Source organism: Dama dama, chromosome 12 (genome assembly GCF_033118175.1).
Source record: "Dama dama isolate Ldn47 chromosome 12, ASM3311817v1, whole genome shotgun sequence".
Classification (NCBI taxonomy): Eukaryota; Metazoa; Chordata; class Mammalia; order Artiodactyla; family Cervidae; genus Dama; species Dama dama.
In genome coordinates, this window is record NC_083692.1 from 26570486 (window position 1) to 26587061 (window position 16576).

At 56.0% G+C, this 16576-nt stretch overlaps 1 protein-coding gene across 1 annotated transcript in view; it reads left to right on the forward strand.

Annotated features, from left to right (window-relative positions):
- SPTB (spectrin beta, erythrocytic) overlaps positions 1 to 16576 on the forward strand; it is a 69555-nt gene that overhangs the window by 48004 nt on the left and 4975 nt on the right. The window contains exons 23-31 of the mRNA XM_061158357.1: positions 506 to 636; positions 1573 to 1777; positions 2050 to 2424; positions 3977 to 4221; positions 5376 to 5514; positions 5975 to 6059; positions 6619 to 6815; positions 7124 to 7173; positions 7660 to 7738. Coding sequence (XP_061014340.1) covers positions 506 to 636; positions 1573 to 1777; positions 2050 to 2424; positions 3977 to 4221; positions 5376 to 5514; positions 5975 to 6059; positions 6619 to 6815; positions 7124 to 7173; positions 7660 to 7738 — 1506 coding nt within the window. The remainder of the gene's footprint in view (positions 1 to 505; positions 637 to 1572; positions 1778 to 2049; positions 2425 to 3976; positions 4222 to 5375; positions 5515 to 5974; positions 6060 to 6618; positions 6816 to 7123; positions 7174 to 7659; positions 7739 to 16576) is intronic.

Here is a 16576-nt window from a genome sequence, read left to right on the forward strand (position 1 = left end):
GGGGAGATGGGCTGTCGGGGGGGCACCTGGAATGCCATGTGTGAGGAGTGAGGGCAGGGGTCCGGGTGCCCTCAGGACGCCCCTCCTCTTGAGAACGTATGATGCACGTACTTCACCCAGGTGCCCTGTTTGCCAGTTAGATTTGCTCTAACCCAAGAGTTTTTCACGTTTTTTGTGTCAGGGGCTCTATGCAGGTGAACTGTGGTGGGAGAGAGTGAGAGGTGAGGTAAGGGGGTCTCTAAAAGCTGGGGTGATACAGGAAGTTTTCATGAGGGGAGAGGTTGGACCAGGGCCTGGGAGGGTGGACGTCAGATGAGAATTGAGGGTGTCGAGAAGAAGGTAGGACGCGGACATTGCCAGGCACCGGCAGTAGCAGGAAGAGACTGCGTGTGGTGCTCCTGGGGTGTCCTGCGAGCCTGGCCCTCCTGGATCTCGGGCACCTCCCGGAGCTGGGCAGTGACCCGGATGAGATGAGCTCGTACCCTGACAGTCCGCTTCCTCCCAGGATGAAGAGAGTGCCATCGTGATGCTGAAGCGGCACTTGCGGCAGCAGCGGGCGGTGGAGGAGTATGGGAGGAACATCAAGCAGCTGGCCGGCCGGGCGCAGGGCCTGCTATCCACAGGCCACCCCGAGGGGTGCGTGTGCCTCCGGGGGTGACCTGGCCAGGTCCTAGGCACACCCCACCCCCGCCAAGCAGGATCCCTTCAGGTCCAAGGGGAAAACAGGAATGGTTTTCCCCAAGACTACGGGTTTGAGAAGGCTGCCTTCTGGACTGCTGGTTGGCCCCAGGACCCTCTTGTGTCGTGGTTCAGTGTGACTTCAAACAGGGCTGACGGAAGGAGGTCTGGTTGGCAAAGAGATTTAGGAACAGACTAGCAAAACTACCTGCATGGTGAACTGAGAGCTCCGGTCTTTGGAGGAGTTAGTCTTCTGCATCTTTCAGCCTAGTCTAACTTTGCTTTTTGTGTGTGTGGTCCAGAAGGCAGGTCAGGATCTTGCAGTGTCTCGGCAAAATCATTATACGCCATCTAAACTGTTGAGTGGTGTGGGTGCAGCGTCAGTGGAGCCCACTGGGTCAGGCACCTCAGGCTGCCCCCAGGCCTGGCCCTGTCCTCCGGGCACCCACAGCAGCCACCTCAGCATCTCCTAAGGACCCCCAGGGACTGAAGAGCCCCTGGTACTGCACATCCCTCCCTAAGGAGCCAAGCAGGGCCTGCTGCTGGCAGACCCGGCCTCAGACTGCCCCCGCCCCCAGCCTCCTTGGAAGAATAGCGGAAGAGTTCTCCATCCAGACCAGTCTCTCTGAGCTTCCCAGAGTCAGGGGCAGGGACGAGAGGCAGCTCCTGGCAGGGGACACATTTCATCATCCCCTGAAGCATCATGGTCTAAGGGATGGTTCCTTTACTCCCAGCTCTTCCCCATGAAAAGTCACTGCCATCCATGTCTTCTAAGCTGTGCTGCCCCATGCATTCGGGCCTCAGGGCTGGGAAGGAGGAGGCAGGCTCCTCAAAGCTGGCTGTCCTGGGATCTCAGCCGCCCCCTCTGAGGACCTTCCTTGTTTTGAATCCCAGAGAACAGATCATCAGACTTCAGGGGCAGGTGGACAAGCAGTACGCAGGGCTGAAGGACATGGCGGAGGAGCGCAGGCGGAAGCTGGAGAACATGTACCACCTGTTCCAGCTCAAGAGGGAGGTGGATGACCTGGAGCAGTGGATTACAGAGAAGGACACAGTGGCCTCCTCCTCAGAAATGGGGCAAGACTTTGACCACGTGACTGTGAGTATCCATGGCCCCTGCTAGCTTTGTCTCCCTCTAATGCAGCAGACCCAGGAACTGTCTCTCCCCCTCCACACTCACACACACACACACCTGCCAGGTGCAATGTGCCGCAGAGATGAGGGCTCCCCCGTGTGAGCTCAGGCACCCTGGGGAAGGTGTCAGAGCCCAGCTCCAGGCAGTGGCAGGTGCCACTGGGAGTCTACGTGATGACATTACTGAACCCCGAGCCCTGATAACCGATAACCGCGTTTCCATCTACCCTTGTCCAGGTGCTCCGGGACAAGTTCCGGGACTTTGCCCGGGAGACCGGGGCGATTGGGCAGGAGCGGGTGGACAACGTGAATGCCGTCATTGAGCGGCTCATCGATGCGGGCCACTCAGAGGCAGCCACCATCGCCGAGTGGAAGGACGGGCTGAACGAGATGTGGGCGGACCTGCTAGAGCTCATCGACACGCGCATGCAGCTGCTGGCCGCCTCCTACGACCTGCAGCGCTACTTCTACACCGGTTCCGAGATCCTGGGCCTCATTGATGAGAAGCACCGTGAGCTGCCTGAGGATGTGGGGCTGGACGCCAGCACCGCAGAGTCCTTCCACCGTGTGCACACAGCTTTTGAGCGGGAGCTCCACCTGCTGGGGGAGCAGGTACCTCTGGCCCCCAGCTGTCCCTCCACCTTGCCCCTGACTAGCATCCCTGGGACCCTCTCCTGGCTTCTAGAGAGGAAATCTCTGCAACAGGCACCTCCTTAGAGAGGCAACAGCTCCAGGCAGGAAGACAGGGAGCAGAGGCTTTCAAATGTTCTTTAACTTTAGAGCTAGTTCCCTGGTGGTTCAGACGGTGAAGAGTCTGCCTGCAATGTGGGAGACCTGGGTTTGATCCCTGGGTCAGGAAGATCTCCTAGAGAAGGGAATGGCTACCCACTCCAGTATTCTTGCCTGGAGAATCCCATGGACAGAGAGCCTGGCGGGCTACAGTCCATGGGGTCGCAATGAATCGGACATGACTGAGCGGCTAACACTTTGACTTTAAACTGAGCCTTTCCCAAAACCCAATGCAAAGTACCTTAAAATGCAATTTATCTGGTTGTCAGAGTGTTACAGAATCATTAGTGAGTCCACATGTAGCACTTTTCTAGCACCAGGTTCTGTTCTAAGCAATACACTCAGCCACACTCTGAGGAAGGGAGTAATGTCTTCTGCCTTTTCTAGATGAGGAAAGCAGGGCATAGAAGGGTAATTAAGTTGCCTGGAAACATGCAGCTAAGCAGTGGAGCCAGGATTCAGATCCTGGCAGTCTGGCTGTAGACTCTGAACCCTTAGCCATGGGGCTGTTTAGCCTTTCCAAGTGGGAGCTGGAGGGGGGCCCAAGATCAGCCTAGACTCCCCCTTCCCATCACAGGGTGCCCTCTAAGGCACTTCTATAGGCCCATAAGGTTCTGCAAAGTCCAGGGTGATGAAAAGGTTGAGGGGGAGCTCAGTCTCTTTGGGGGTGCTCACCGGGCTTCCAGTGGAACAGGGAGAGCTGGGCTCACTTGCAGTCCTGCACTGATGCAGTGGGATTTCAGGAAAAAGCACCAAAGTATTGATAGGCGGGGCCCCTAGGGGACAGCCTAGGGATTTGTCATCCAGCTGGAGGTGCCTTGGGGATGCCAGAGCCCTTGAGGCACGTACAGCCCCACCAGGGTCTTGGGAGTGAGGCTTCACTGCCCTGGGGCCTGCCTCCAACAGTGGATGACATCACGAAGAAGGATCTGGAACAGGGAGTTGAGAGACACCTCCAGTCCCAGCTGTGCCCTCTCCGAGAGTGAGTGACCTTGGGCCAGTCATGAGCCTCCCTGCGGCCCAGTTTCCTTGTTTCAGAAACAGGGATAAGAGTGGTACCTCTTTGATGAGATTGTTATAAAGATTGAGAGAGTCATAAAATGTGCTTAGAGCAGTGCCCAGTATATAATTACTCTCATAATCACACATCAAAGGGCACAGAGCCCCTCTCACTCCCAAATCCTCATCAGAGCCCAAAGGGCAGTTTGGGTCAGCAGAGATGCCAGGGCAGGGAGCCTTCTCTCCAGCACCCAGAAGTGGGGAGCCTCTAGCACCGTCCTCGGAAGGGAGACCCAGAGGAAGCAGACACTCTCATCCATCCTAGGCCCAAGACATGTCAGCCCGGGGAACAACAGTCAGTTTTGCCCCATCACAGGTACAGCAGTTTCAGGACGTGGCCGCCCGTCTGCAAACGGCATATGCTGGGGAGAAGGCAGACATCATCCAGAACAAGGAGCAGGAAGTGTCTGCCGCGTGGCAGGCGCTGCTCGATGCCTGTGCCGGGCGCCGCACCCAGCTGGTGGACACGGCAGACAAATTCCGCTTCTTCAGCATGGTCCGAGACCTCCTCTCCTGGATGGACAGCATCATCCGGCAGATTGAGACCCAGGAGAAGCCCAGGTGAGAGTGGCATCCCCACCCCTGGACCAGTTTGTCCCAGAGGCTGGTGAACCGGGATGCTGCTCTGAGGGCCCGTCCTGGACAGACGTCCCGGACTGTGGGCACGCAGGAATCCCCAAGGGGCACCTGAGGCTGGGTCCAGGCAGAATCTTATTGGCTCAGCTGCTACTGGGAGGACTGACCATTGCAGAGTAAAGGGAATCCTGAGTGTGCTAAGAAACACATCTGTCATTCAGATTCTATCATGGGGCGCAGTGGCCACGGTTGTCAGTGAAAAGAAGTAGTTTATACATCAAAAGCTGGGCAGGTCCAGAAGTGGTCACTCTCCCGCTGGCATGGGCTTATGAGGACCATTTTCTTAAATTTCAGGAAAGGCGCTCATTGCCTGTGAGAGGTAGAGGCAGGTATGTGGGCAGTTGGCCGGGATCAGAACTCACTACACACTTTGTGCCTATCTCTGGCCCTCTGCCTCTAGGGTGCCTGTCCTGGTGGTCAGACTTTTATATTTAACATCTTGGTAGAGCTTATCATTCACATGCCATGCAATTCAGCCACTTAGACTGTGCCAGGCAGTGTTTGTTTTGCATAGTCATACTTGGACGACCATCACCCCAGTATGAGTTTAGGATATTTTCATCACCTCAAAAAGAAGCCCAGTACCCCTTAGCAGTCATCACCGCCACTCCTATCTCTTTGTAGCCCTTGGCAACCTCTAATCTGCTTTGTGTATCTAAATTTGCCTACTGTAGACTTTTCACATGAGTGGGATCATAGAATGTGTGGTCCTCTGGGACTGGCTTCTTTCACTGTCCACAGTCTTTCCAAGGTTTATCCACATAGCATGTATCAGTACTTCATTCCTCTCTATTGCCAAATGTAACATTCCTTTGTGCGTGCGTGTGTGTGTGTGTGTGTGTGTGTGTGTGTGTGTGTGTGTGGTTGCTGCACCCCTGCCCATGTCCTGACCACTGGCCGAGGGAGGACACTAGGGCCTCAGTGTTCCTGCTGGACCGGGCAGCTGGCAGGATGTCCCGGCTGTCCAGAGAGAGAGGAGGGAGTGGGGTCAGACTCCGAGGCAGATGGGACTTGGTGTCAGGTGGGCCAGAGTCACCCCGAGTCTCCCTTTTCACCAAACTCCCAACCCTGCCCCCCAGGGACGTCTCCTCAGTGGAACTCCTCATGAAGTATCACCAGGGCATCCAGGCGGAGATAGAGACCCGCAGCAAGAACTTCAGCACCTGCCTGGAGCTCGGCGAGTCCCTCCTGCAGAGGCAGCACCAGGCCTCGGACGAGGTGGGCTGGCAGGACGGACACGGGTTCTCTCCTGTTCTCGCCTCCACTCCTGCCGGGCCAGACAGCTTCCTGGGAGGGAGCCTGTGGGCCATGGAGGCTCATCTTTCTTTCGCCCCAGGAGCACTGGGGCTCTGTGTCGGCCCAGGGATTTACAGCCTCACCAAACCCATTCAAGGAGCTGGCCGCTTCAAAGGGAGAGTGGGCTCATGACCCTCCTAAACCCTCTCATGTGTGTGTGCTTTGGGCTTGGCGACCCCCACTTCCTGGGTGAGGCACATGTTAACCTCAGAGAGGTTAAATAATGTGGCCAAGGCTACACAGCTGGCAGGGCCAAGACTTGAAGCCAGGGCGGTGTGACCAAGGCCAGCCGGCTTTGCAGGGCCCTTCCGCACACCACCTCCAACGGTGGCAGGAAGGGTTACCTACCAAAGCCTGAGCCACCTTCCCTTCCTCCCCGCAGATCAGGGAGAAGCTGGAGCAGGTGGTATCCAGGAGGGAGGAGATGAAGGAGAAGTGGGAGGCCCGCTGGGAGCGGCTCCGCTTGTGTGAGTGAAGCCTGGGAGCCAGGCAGTCGGGGAGGGGTGGGTGCAGGGAGGGATGATGTCAAGGCGGTGGAGGAGAAGACCCCACCCCACCCCGCAGCACCACTCATCGGCAGAACTCAGGGCCGGGGGCCTCGGGGGGCCCACGGAGAAGACCCAGGAGACACGCTGCTGGAAGCCCACCTCTGACAGCCAGCACCCGCTTCCTGTCCACCCTCTGCCCCCGCCCCCGCCTCCTGCTGGACGGGCGTCCCCATAGAGCTGTGGCCTCGCCAGGGGTCGGGGTAAGGCCCTAGTGCATCCCAGGTGCTTGACCTGCAGCGTGTGCTGCACAGAAGTGGCTCTGTCCCCCGAGGCTGGAGCCCGGAGAGGCGGGGAGAGCCCACCACTCAGACTGAGGCTGCACAAGGACCTGGTTTCTCCCATGGCCGCTTGTGCACGTCTGTGAGGGAGGGAGACAGCCTGGGAAGACAGCCCGGCTCCACGTCTGTCTGTATGCAGACCTCCCCTAGGCTCCCTAGGTCCGGGGGCCGCTCACAGACCCCGGGCCTTGTCTCGGCAGTGCTGGAGGTGTGTCAGTTTTTCCGGGATGCCTCCGTGGCCGAAGCGTGGCTGATCGCCCAGGAGCCCTACCTGGCCAGCCGGGACTATGGACACACGGTGGACAGCGTGGAAAAGCTCATCAAGAGGCATGAGGCTTTTGAGAAATCCGCGGCCAGCTGGGAAGAGCGTTTCGCTGCCCTAGAAAAGCCCACCACGGTGAGCAGGGGGCAGGGGGGTTACCCAGAGCGGTGGACAGCCATACCTTGGGGGTCCCTCCAGTCAAGAGTTCTTAGGCGGTTTTGGGGGACCTGTGGGCAGTGTAAAGGCTGAGCAAGTGGGGAGAGTGGAAAGGAAACATGAGTAGGAGGAAGGATGGACTTTTGAAGGCAAGAGACAAGAGGGGCTGATTCTGGAAGGAATGAACATCAGATGTGTTGGGTACAGGGAGCCTCTTTCGAGGAAGGCTGTCTCCGAGCTGGTTCCCCTCATGGCTGCTCTGACTCCTTGGCCTTTTCTTTCCCTAGCTTGAGCTCAAAGAGCGACAGACCCCGGAGAGAACCGAGGAGGAGCCTGGGTGAGTGTGGGGAGGACTGACTGGAGCACTCTGCTGAGGGGAGGTGAGGGGGAGGGGGAGGATGATGCTTCCACTTGAAACAGGCCCCCTGACATTTTGACACACCATATGTGACCTCTCACACCTGGGCCACTGGTCAGAGAAATCCAGAGTATCTGGAGCTTAAAGGCAGAGAAGAGACTTCATTTCCCCCCAGTCTTGGGTGTCCTGCAGTCCTCACGGGAGAAGGATGAGGCGGGTGGGCCATGGCTGCTGCACCGTCGCCCCCCTGCTCTGGGAACCAGCTGAACACGTGTTCCGGAGGCCAGGCTGCCTGGAACCAGCCTTTTCTGAAGCATCTGCCCTCACTTTGCAGATTGTGGAGCGTCTGCCAGGCTGCAGACTTGGCTTGTGTTTTCTGGGGAGGAGGTGGAAAGCCAGGCCTTGGAGATGGGCTCCAGCCTCCGAGAGGTGCTCATTTCTGAAGCGGGACATTGTTTTCCATAGGCTTCAAGAGGAGGAAGGCGAGACAGCGGGGGAGGCTCCCCGAGGTCCCCACCGAGCCACCACTGAGAGAACATCCCCGGTCAGTTCCCTGTCCCGTTTGTCTAGTTCCTGGGAGTCATTGCTGCCAGACACCCATCGTCCCGACTAGGCTCTGTTGGGGCAGAAGGCCAGGATGGGCACACTTCCACCCCCCCAGAATCCTTCCACCACTCTTCCTTTTTTACTTAGCTTTTCTTAATTTCTAGAATAATTCTCCTCCTCCCCTCAATCAAGAAGAAACTGACATGCCAGCCCACTGACATGACTCTCTTAGTTTGGTTTTATCTGGTCTAATAAATTTTGTTATATAAACACATCCCCATCTCCATCAGGGGGAACAATTTATACAGCAGGGATGATCCCCTTTTATACACTGTCCTTTCCCCCTGACACCGTCCCTAACTCAGTACCCTGTGCACACGCACACATCCACATACACACATACTCACAAATGGACCGAGTGGTCTCCCTGCCCCAACCGTGGCATTTAGGGGAGTGAAGTGGGCACGTTCACCCTCGAGTAGACTCCTTCCACTGCAACAGAGGCCCCTCCCCACTTTGCACCTTCCTGGCCTGATGCCTGTGGGTCAGTGAGCTGGAGACAGAGATGATTCTGAGGCAAGAACAGACTTGAGGGGGCCCTTCAGGAGGAAAAGAGACCCCCAGGTATTCTGCCTCAGAGGTTTCCAACTTGTAGAAGGGAGGATGGGGAGGAGGGGGTACCCAAGGCCCAGATATCTTCAGGGCCTTGCCTGGCATAGATCCTTTAGCTGAAAGGACCCGGGAGATCTATGCAGGAAATCTGGGAGGCCGTGACCCCGGTTTTGGGGAAATGTCCTGGGAGCCGCTCACTGAGAAGAAGGCAAGAACCCAGCATGTGCCTTGCATGGCTTTGCTGCTGCATGTCCACCATCTGTGCAGGTACCCAGTTGAGCTTGCCTGAACCTTTAGGAGTTCTTGGTGGAAATTTCTGGTACGACATCAACCCCAGAAAAATGCATTTCCTGTGCAGAATCCCAGTCTGATCTAGATTTCAGCCCTTCCCACACTTCTGAGACACACACGCACATGACACAGACACACACACACACACCACAGACAAACACACACACACCCACCACAGACACGCACACACTCTGAGCTGCCTCCAGCCCCACCAGAGGCCTCCCTTTCTGAGCTGCACCAGCCCATCATGTCCAGCAGAGGGCACTCCTGGGCTCCCGCTGGAGGGTCTCTCCCAGGAGTTCCCTCTGAAGATCTCATTGTGGCAGTGTGGGGGTCTCCGGTGAACTTCGCCCTGCCCACCCCCTTTCCCAGAGACAGCCCCACTGGAAGGAGAGAGAACTCTGGTGGGGGCTGGCACGGACTGCAGACACTGGGGCTGTGACTTCCTGCCACCTGCGCTTCAGCTGTGCGTCCCCGTGTGTCTGCGTGCGGTGGTGTCCCAGGTCTGCGGGTTCCTTTGTGACCGCCTGAGTGATCCATCCATTGTCTGTGTCACGTACGTCTGTGCAAATGTAATTACATGTGCATCAGAGCCGTCTCCATCCCACACCTGAATGCCGCTGGATTTGGGGGGAATAAAACCTGCTTGGACCTGAGAGTCTCTCTGGAAGAAGGGAGTGAGCCCACACTTGAGACCCTTTCCAGAGAGCCAGCCACCCTGCCAGATGGGGCAAGTGGCCTGTGCACGCTACCAGGAAGAGACCAGATGGCGAATCAAATGAACACCAGGCCCAAGGCCTCAAGCAAACAGATTTCCTGCTGCTTCTCCTTTCCCAGCCCTTTGTTGAGTTTTCATGAGGATCCACGGAACTCCAGGGGGGAGAGTGGGATACCCCTTTGTTTTTTGACATGAGAAGAGTGGAGAAAAGAGTCCCATGCAGGTTGGAAAACCTTTCCAGAAGCCGCAGGCCCCTCCCAGGAAGGCCAGCTGAAGGAAGGTCCGCTGAGCCTTCTCGGGCTGGGCCTGGCTGTCACGCTGTCCTGTCTCTGTGGTCTGGTGTCGGGGCCCTGTGGGACAGATCCGTGCTGTGTGTGGTCTGGTGTCGGGGCCCTGTGGGACAGATCCGTGCTGTGTGTGCTCTGGTGTCGGGGCCCTGTGGGATACATGTGTGCACTGCGGCTTCCCGTGAAACCCATCACTAGTGCATGCCGGCTTCCTGCTTGGGGGAGCAGACCAGGCACCTAAACCCCTGTCTGAACCGCTGCACAGCCCACGGTGAGCACCCTGCCAGCCCTGCCTGCTCCTCACTTCCCTGGTGTGCACCCGGGTGTGTGCACACACACACACACACGGGCAGGGGCTGGAGCACTATTCCACACATTCGGTTTTTCCCTCAAGCATATCATCATCATACAATCCATTGCCTCCGTCACCTCCTAGCTTTCCATGTTAGAGCATGTTCTGATTTAAAGGGGGAAAAAAATTCATTCTACAGGTAAGTATGCGGGAGTGTGTGAGACCAAGAAGAAACAAGTTTTCACAAATGGCAAAATTCCTGGAGTGAAATTTTGGAAGTCTGGACATTGGGTTCTAGTCCTTCACTATATAGCAATGTCATGCAAGATTTTAGACAAACCCCCTAACCTTGCCCTTTATAGAGCTCTCTCTGCAGGGTTACAGAAAGTCCAGGATATTCCTGTATGTGAACCATGTACCTAAATAAAGGGAGGGTTGGGAGAGAAGGATTTCCCCACTTTCATGGTGTTCTCAGCTCTGAGGAACCTGGTTCAGTGGTCAGGTGCCAGCTGGTGTGAGGCTGGAGATGGGAAGAGATGGCAAAGGGCTAGGGTGTTTTCCTTGGTTACCTGGGGAAAAGAGGAAGGCAGGGTTGAACCTCTGCTCCTGCCAAGGCCAGGGCCCTGAAGGTGGTCCTGGGGTAGCAGAGGGGGACCTGGCAGCAGGCTGAGGCTCCCCCCACGACACCCTCCACTTTATATGTCTCCCCTTCACCCTGGGTGTGGCTCTGGGGAGGGCTTGGAGGTCCTGCTAAGCATCCTCATCTGCTTGGCTCTGGCTACCTTGGAATCCTCAGAGTAACATTTGTGGTGAGATGCTGAGGTTGATTTATGGAGAAGAAATGGTACTGCAGAGGATCTGAGCCAACCCAGGCTTGGGGGCCCCCAGCCCCCAGCCCCGGAGCCTATTCTGTGCCCTGTGCCTGTCTCCTGGCCTCGAGAGGGAAGCAAGGCCTGCTCTAGGAACTCTCCCAGTGGAGCTGCTGTAATGAGGAGCGAGAACCCTGAAAAGGGTTGGTGCTTCTAGAGGGCTGCCACAGCAAGAAAGAATCTGCCTTCGGGGTTCACTGTTTTGGGGCAAATCTGCCCTGTCTACTCTGAGCCTCCAGGCTGGATTCCTCTGTGGTGCAGGGACTCTGGGGCCAGGTCACTCCAGAAAGCAACTGCCTGGATGCGTTTCATTATCAGGCTTTCATCAGGTTGTCAGGGAAAACTCTTAGCCAAGCACAGCTCATAGACATCACTCTTCCCCATGACCTTCCAGGACTGCCTGCAGCTGGCTTCCCGGAGGGAAGACTCACCAACTCATCTGGGATGAATAGGAGGGTCCAGACCCCCAGGTCCCTTGTCTCTCCCTTCCAGAGCTTAGAGGTTGATGTGGCTTCAGGCAAGCTACTGGCACTTTCGAACATGAGGGGTAGTGTCCCGGGGCTGAGTGGGCACTGGATTGCAGCAGTTCACCTTTCCGCCAGTGCCTGGCGGCTCCAGCTGCTGTCACCACCTCGGCAGTACCCACCCCCCGCACCCCCCACCCCCAGCCCCCAGCACCAGCCTCCACGGCAGGCAGCCTAGAGCTTTAATCAGCTGCCAGAGGGCCAGACTCTGACGTCCTTAGAGGGAAGGGATGTGGGTGTGGACGCAGCAGCTGTGTTTCTTCTTGCCTGAGCAAGCTCCCTCCATCCTTTCTACCGGATCGTTTCTTCCCTCCCACTCTGAGGCCAAACTGAGCTGCTGGTTCAGGCATTTTTGCAGCGAAGGCAAATGGTGTGTTTGTCCGTAATGAGCAGACCCGGTCTGGAAAGAACGTCAGTTTTCCCACGAACCTGGGTGTGTCTGTCTCCCCAGAATGCCTGAATCAGCATGGCAGGGCTGTGTCTGCCTACAGCCTGGCACCACGCCCTGGCACTCCGGGGAAACTGGCTCTAGGCTCTTTCTGGACATCTGTCCGAGGCTGGGTGTGCCCCACTCTCTATGCTGAGGTTGGGCGTGATCTTCCCGTCCCTGCTGCTGCTCAAAGGCAGCCCCTAAGTTTGTCTGCCAGTCCATGTTTCAGAGCATCCCAGATCCTGATAGACCCAGCATGGGACTCAGTTAACACTGAAGGCATCTCAGAAATGGGGTTGGAAGTTGCCAACTTGACCGCTGGGTGTTAGATCCAGATGGGGGAGTCAATGTCTTCCTTTTGGTTGTAGGAATGGCAAGACAGCCCCTGAGGAAGCCTCGTTCTCTCCCCCAGGATGATCATGGGGGAGACCTTCCCTGTCCAAGGGAACCCTGCGCACTCCCCTCCGTCCCCCTGGCTTCACCTGGTGGCCTTCTGCTCTGCATCCCTCCCTTGTCTTCCCTGGTTTCCAGTGACTGGACTCTCACCGCAGTCCTTCATCTCTCAGTTCAGTCACTCAGTCGTGTCCGACTCTTTGCGACCCCATGGACTGCAGCACGCCAGGCCTCCCTGTCCATCACCAACTCCCGGAGTTTACTCAAACTCATGTCCATGGAGTCGGTGATGCCATCCAGCATCTCATTTCATCTCTTAAACATCCTCCAGAAGAATTCTAACAGTCGGCCCCCCGGGGCACAGGGCTGAGCCACTCCTCATGAGAGCTTCTCCCCTCGGCCCCCAACCTGGAGGACTCCCCACCTGGCCGGCCTCAGCTCTTCCCACGTGTTTCCCTCTGTTTAGAAACAACTCTGTTCCCTCTTCCGGCATTTGTCTCTGCTCACCCTCCATTCCCATCTCTCTGGCTGCTCTCAAGTCTTCTCTTGCAAACAAGTGTCTTTTGAACAGCCTTCCCAGCCTGTCTGCTGAGAGCCTTCTCACCCAGACAATGAAAGCCCAGACCACAGACATTTAGGGAAGGAAGAAGTTCTCGGCTGCTGAAGTGGCCAACTTCCCCTACCCCATCGCCTCACGGGGCTATCTGGTTGCCTAAGGCATTCAACCATAGGTTTTGTGTGGCTTCCAGCCCCTCTTCTGGCCCCTTTCTGCATGGCTGTGACACAGTCCCACTGCCTCGGCCCGTCAGCCATGCTTCTTCTGTGAGCCAGACTCCCCCTTTCAGACCGTGCACCCCGTTGGATAGACCCTCTTTCCTGAGCAGCAGTGCCTCCCCGTCTCTCGCAGCAGGATTTAGTGGGAAGAGCTCAGGGTTTGGGACCAGACCACTGCATCCTCATTTCACTCAGTAGTTGTGTGACTCTGGGCCTGTTACTCATTCCCCCTGACCCTCAGTTTCCCTCATCTATGAAACAGCCGTAGTGACACCCACCTCTCAGAAAGGGTGTGAGGATAGGAAGAGAGAATGTAGGGAGGACACCTGGTAGGTGACTGCCTTCATTTTCCCTTCATTCTTTTCTCCATCTCTCACCACAGTCCTTCATCTCTTAAACGTCCCCCATAAGAATTCTAACATTCGTTGCCAAAACCCTCCCAAACCAGCCTTCCTGCAGCGCCTCTCCCTGGAGACCTGCTACACACACTCGAAGCTCACTTCTTGCTGTGAGGTAGGTGGGTGAGACCTCTCACAGCTAAGGTCGAATAGTCTTTGGGATGCATCCTCATACCCCGTTTCTCACTTACCAGCATTTCCTTCAGAGAGAAGTTCACTTGCGTTTCCTTGCTTGTTCATGCATCTGGGATCACTGAGCATCTTGTAGAACACCTGCGACCCTGTGGTCACACCCCAGGTGGTTTTTCTCCCTGGCTGGAGACTAGTTGTCTGTGTGCTGGCCCCCTTATGCCACCTGCTGGCTGGGTCTGGAACTACACCTTCAACCAAGGGGTTGGACCCATCCTGTCCCCCATCCCTTTCACCTTCTTGAAAGTCCTCTGGCGGGGAGACATCTGCCTGCGTTCCCCCGCCCAAGTCAGTTTCCTAGCAAGACAGGACCCTAAAAAGTCAAGCGTCCAAGACTCTGCAAAGACACTGAGGTGGCCACACCCTGCCCGTCAGGAGCTCAGGCCTCTCCTTGTCTGATTACAGTCCTGTGAGGTCCTAAAATGTTCTCCTGTCCATGTCCTTTCCTTCCCTGATGGTCCCCCAGCAGCCAAGGCTGCCTGTCCCCTACCCCGCTCCGACGCTTTGATCCCAGCAGCAGCGCACACACCTAGCTCAGATGAGTCCTACCCACCCACCAGTCCCCTGGGCCCCCAAACCAGAGAACAGAAGCTCCAGGCTTATTCCAGGCGCCATCTCGGGCCCTTCTCTCTCCTGCTCTTACTCCCGCCCATGGTCTAAACTCTCCATCCATCCTGACCCAACACCCAGAGTTTCTCCCAAGTGGCTGAATCCTCCTTTTTTCAGAGTGCCCCGCCCCACCCAGCTCCTCTGGACAAGGGCTCTAGGCTGGGCTATCCCTCAGGTGGAATCTATGCAGCCTCCTGATGCCCGAAGGGCCGGAGCAGCACGCCTGCCTTCTGCCACCTATCACAGAAGATAGAAGGGAGTCAGATTGTCTCAACTATTCAGGCCCTTTTAATAGAACCTGCCTGTCCCTACAGCACACACGTAGCCAGCACCCCTTCCTGGTATCTGCTGTCCACTGATCCCTCTGCCTGCAGAACCTGTATCAGAGCGCAATATGGTTCCTGGGACATCAGAAGTGCCTCCCCTGCTCTCTTAGAAGATGGCACAAAACATATTTACCCCTGGAGACTATAAAAGGAGGATCCTTTTGCCCAAGCCATGCCCCTGTCTTTCTCCTGTGTCCCTTCCCCCAGCCCAGGAGGGAGAGAAGCCCTGGGTCTGAAAGGAGCAGCTCCCACCAGACCCCTCCACCTCCCACCCTCTTTCTTGGCTCTCTCCTCCTCTGGCCTTAGCCTTCAGGGTAGAGGGGCGAAGATGTATTTTAAATTGTCTCTATGTGAACAGTCAAGAGAACAGAAGAAATCTTTGCATACATCAGAAAACCCCTATTTCCCAAAGCCCACCCACAACCTGGCCGCTTTTGATCACCCTGGCCATGGCCTCTGACTGTCCCTGCCAGGGAATGTGGATCAAGCACCCATCAGGATGAAACAGAAGAAAGGTGAAATTAAGTCGGGAGGCAGTCCTGGAAATATGTGTGTTTTCAGAGGAGAGTTCCCAAAAGGAAAGGAGCATGGAAATGAAAGTATAGGAAGAAAATGTGGATACACAAGCCTGTAGTAAAACCAGTCCTGGAGGGTAAAGGCTGAGTGAGGGGGTGAACAAGGCCGAGAGGTTCTGCTGGGTTTTCCTCCCAGCATCTGCCAGGGCATCTTCCATGAGCCACAAGGGAGTGCCAGAGGGCCTGGCCTATTGCCAGGAGGGGCAGAGAGGCCAGCTGGAGAGAGAGGGTGAAAGGCTTCACTACCTCCCCGACCTCTCTGCCTGAGTCAGAGGGTTGGCCTGATTGGGTCCACAGAACCCAGGCTCCCAGGCTCAACCCCCCACTCCCTCCCTTCCTCCCTGCTGGAGGATGATCCAGGCAAGGCCTTAGGGCCTCCAGATCCTGTGGTCAATTCCGGCTCATTGCCAACACTCAAAACATATAAATCCTGCAAGATGCATAAAGATGGGTGTGGCCCAGCCACAACTCTCGAGAGGCTCTAAGACAAGGAAAAGATGAGAACCCTAAGGACGTGATAAAAAGTCAGGCTTGCCCAATTCTTCAATGCATGCTCTTAACTGGAAATGAAAGCTGTGTGACTCTGGGTAAGTCACTTAACGTCTGAGCTCAGATTGTCTCATGGATTGAAGGTGTTAGACTAGAGTAGTGATTTTCAACCTTTTCCAGCCTTATTATTCCTTTCTTTAAATGGGATCTTAGGGAACCCCAGATTAGTTTGTTGACTAGTCCTAATTTAGGGGATACAAACATGACCAGCTTTACCTTTCTTCCAACCACTGCCGTCAAACATCTCCACTGAACCTTCACTTCCCATTCCTTAGTGCCAGCTCTGGCAGACATTGATCATTTTTAACTGTTAAAAAGCCCAATCAATCTCTTTCAGTTTGAAGCTTTGATCTGATGTCCAAAATGGTACCCAACTCCTCTCATTCTCCATTTCTCTATTTTGGATTTGATCCAAGGTCTGAAGGACCCACAGTGGGGATCACAGGGTCTGCTCTTTCCTGGCTCCTCCCCAGCACTCTCCTGGGCCTCCATCTTCAGTTGGGACAGGGAGTAGAAAAGAGGGCAGTGTCTCCTTACTGCCTGAGGTGGCTCTGGCCCTCCTGGGCTGTCAATGGCCTTGGTCCTTCAGGTTGTCCATATACCGCCTGCTTGGGGGCTACAAGATCCTTCCCACCTGGTGTTGTAAGGTCTTCAGCAATCAGACCTTTGAGGCAGTTCTGGCCAGATGTCTCTAGCTAGGCTGCCTTCCTGGGCACTTATTTGGCACATAGAAGACCCACCCATTCCTGTCCCAGCTGGCATTCTTGTGCTGCACTCGAAAGCAGGCTGCCTCTTGCTCTCTCAGTCTGTCCTCTTCTCTCTCCTGATGCGGTGGCACAGAAGTGGATCAGCAAGGCTCTGCATAAGGAGCTACCCAGCCAGGGGACAAGTCTGCTCCCCCTTCTCATAGGCACCTGACATACAGCCCATGGCTGCACTAGAGGCCCCTCATTTGGCTTGGCTGAGGGCTGGGAGCATCCTGCCTTCCATTTAGTTCAGT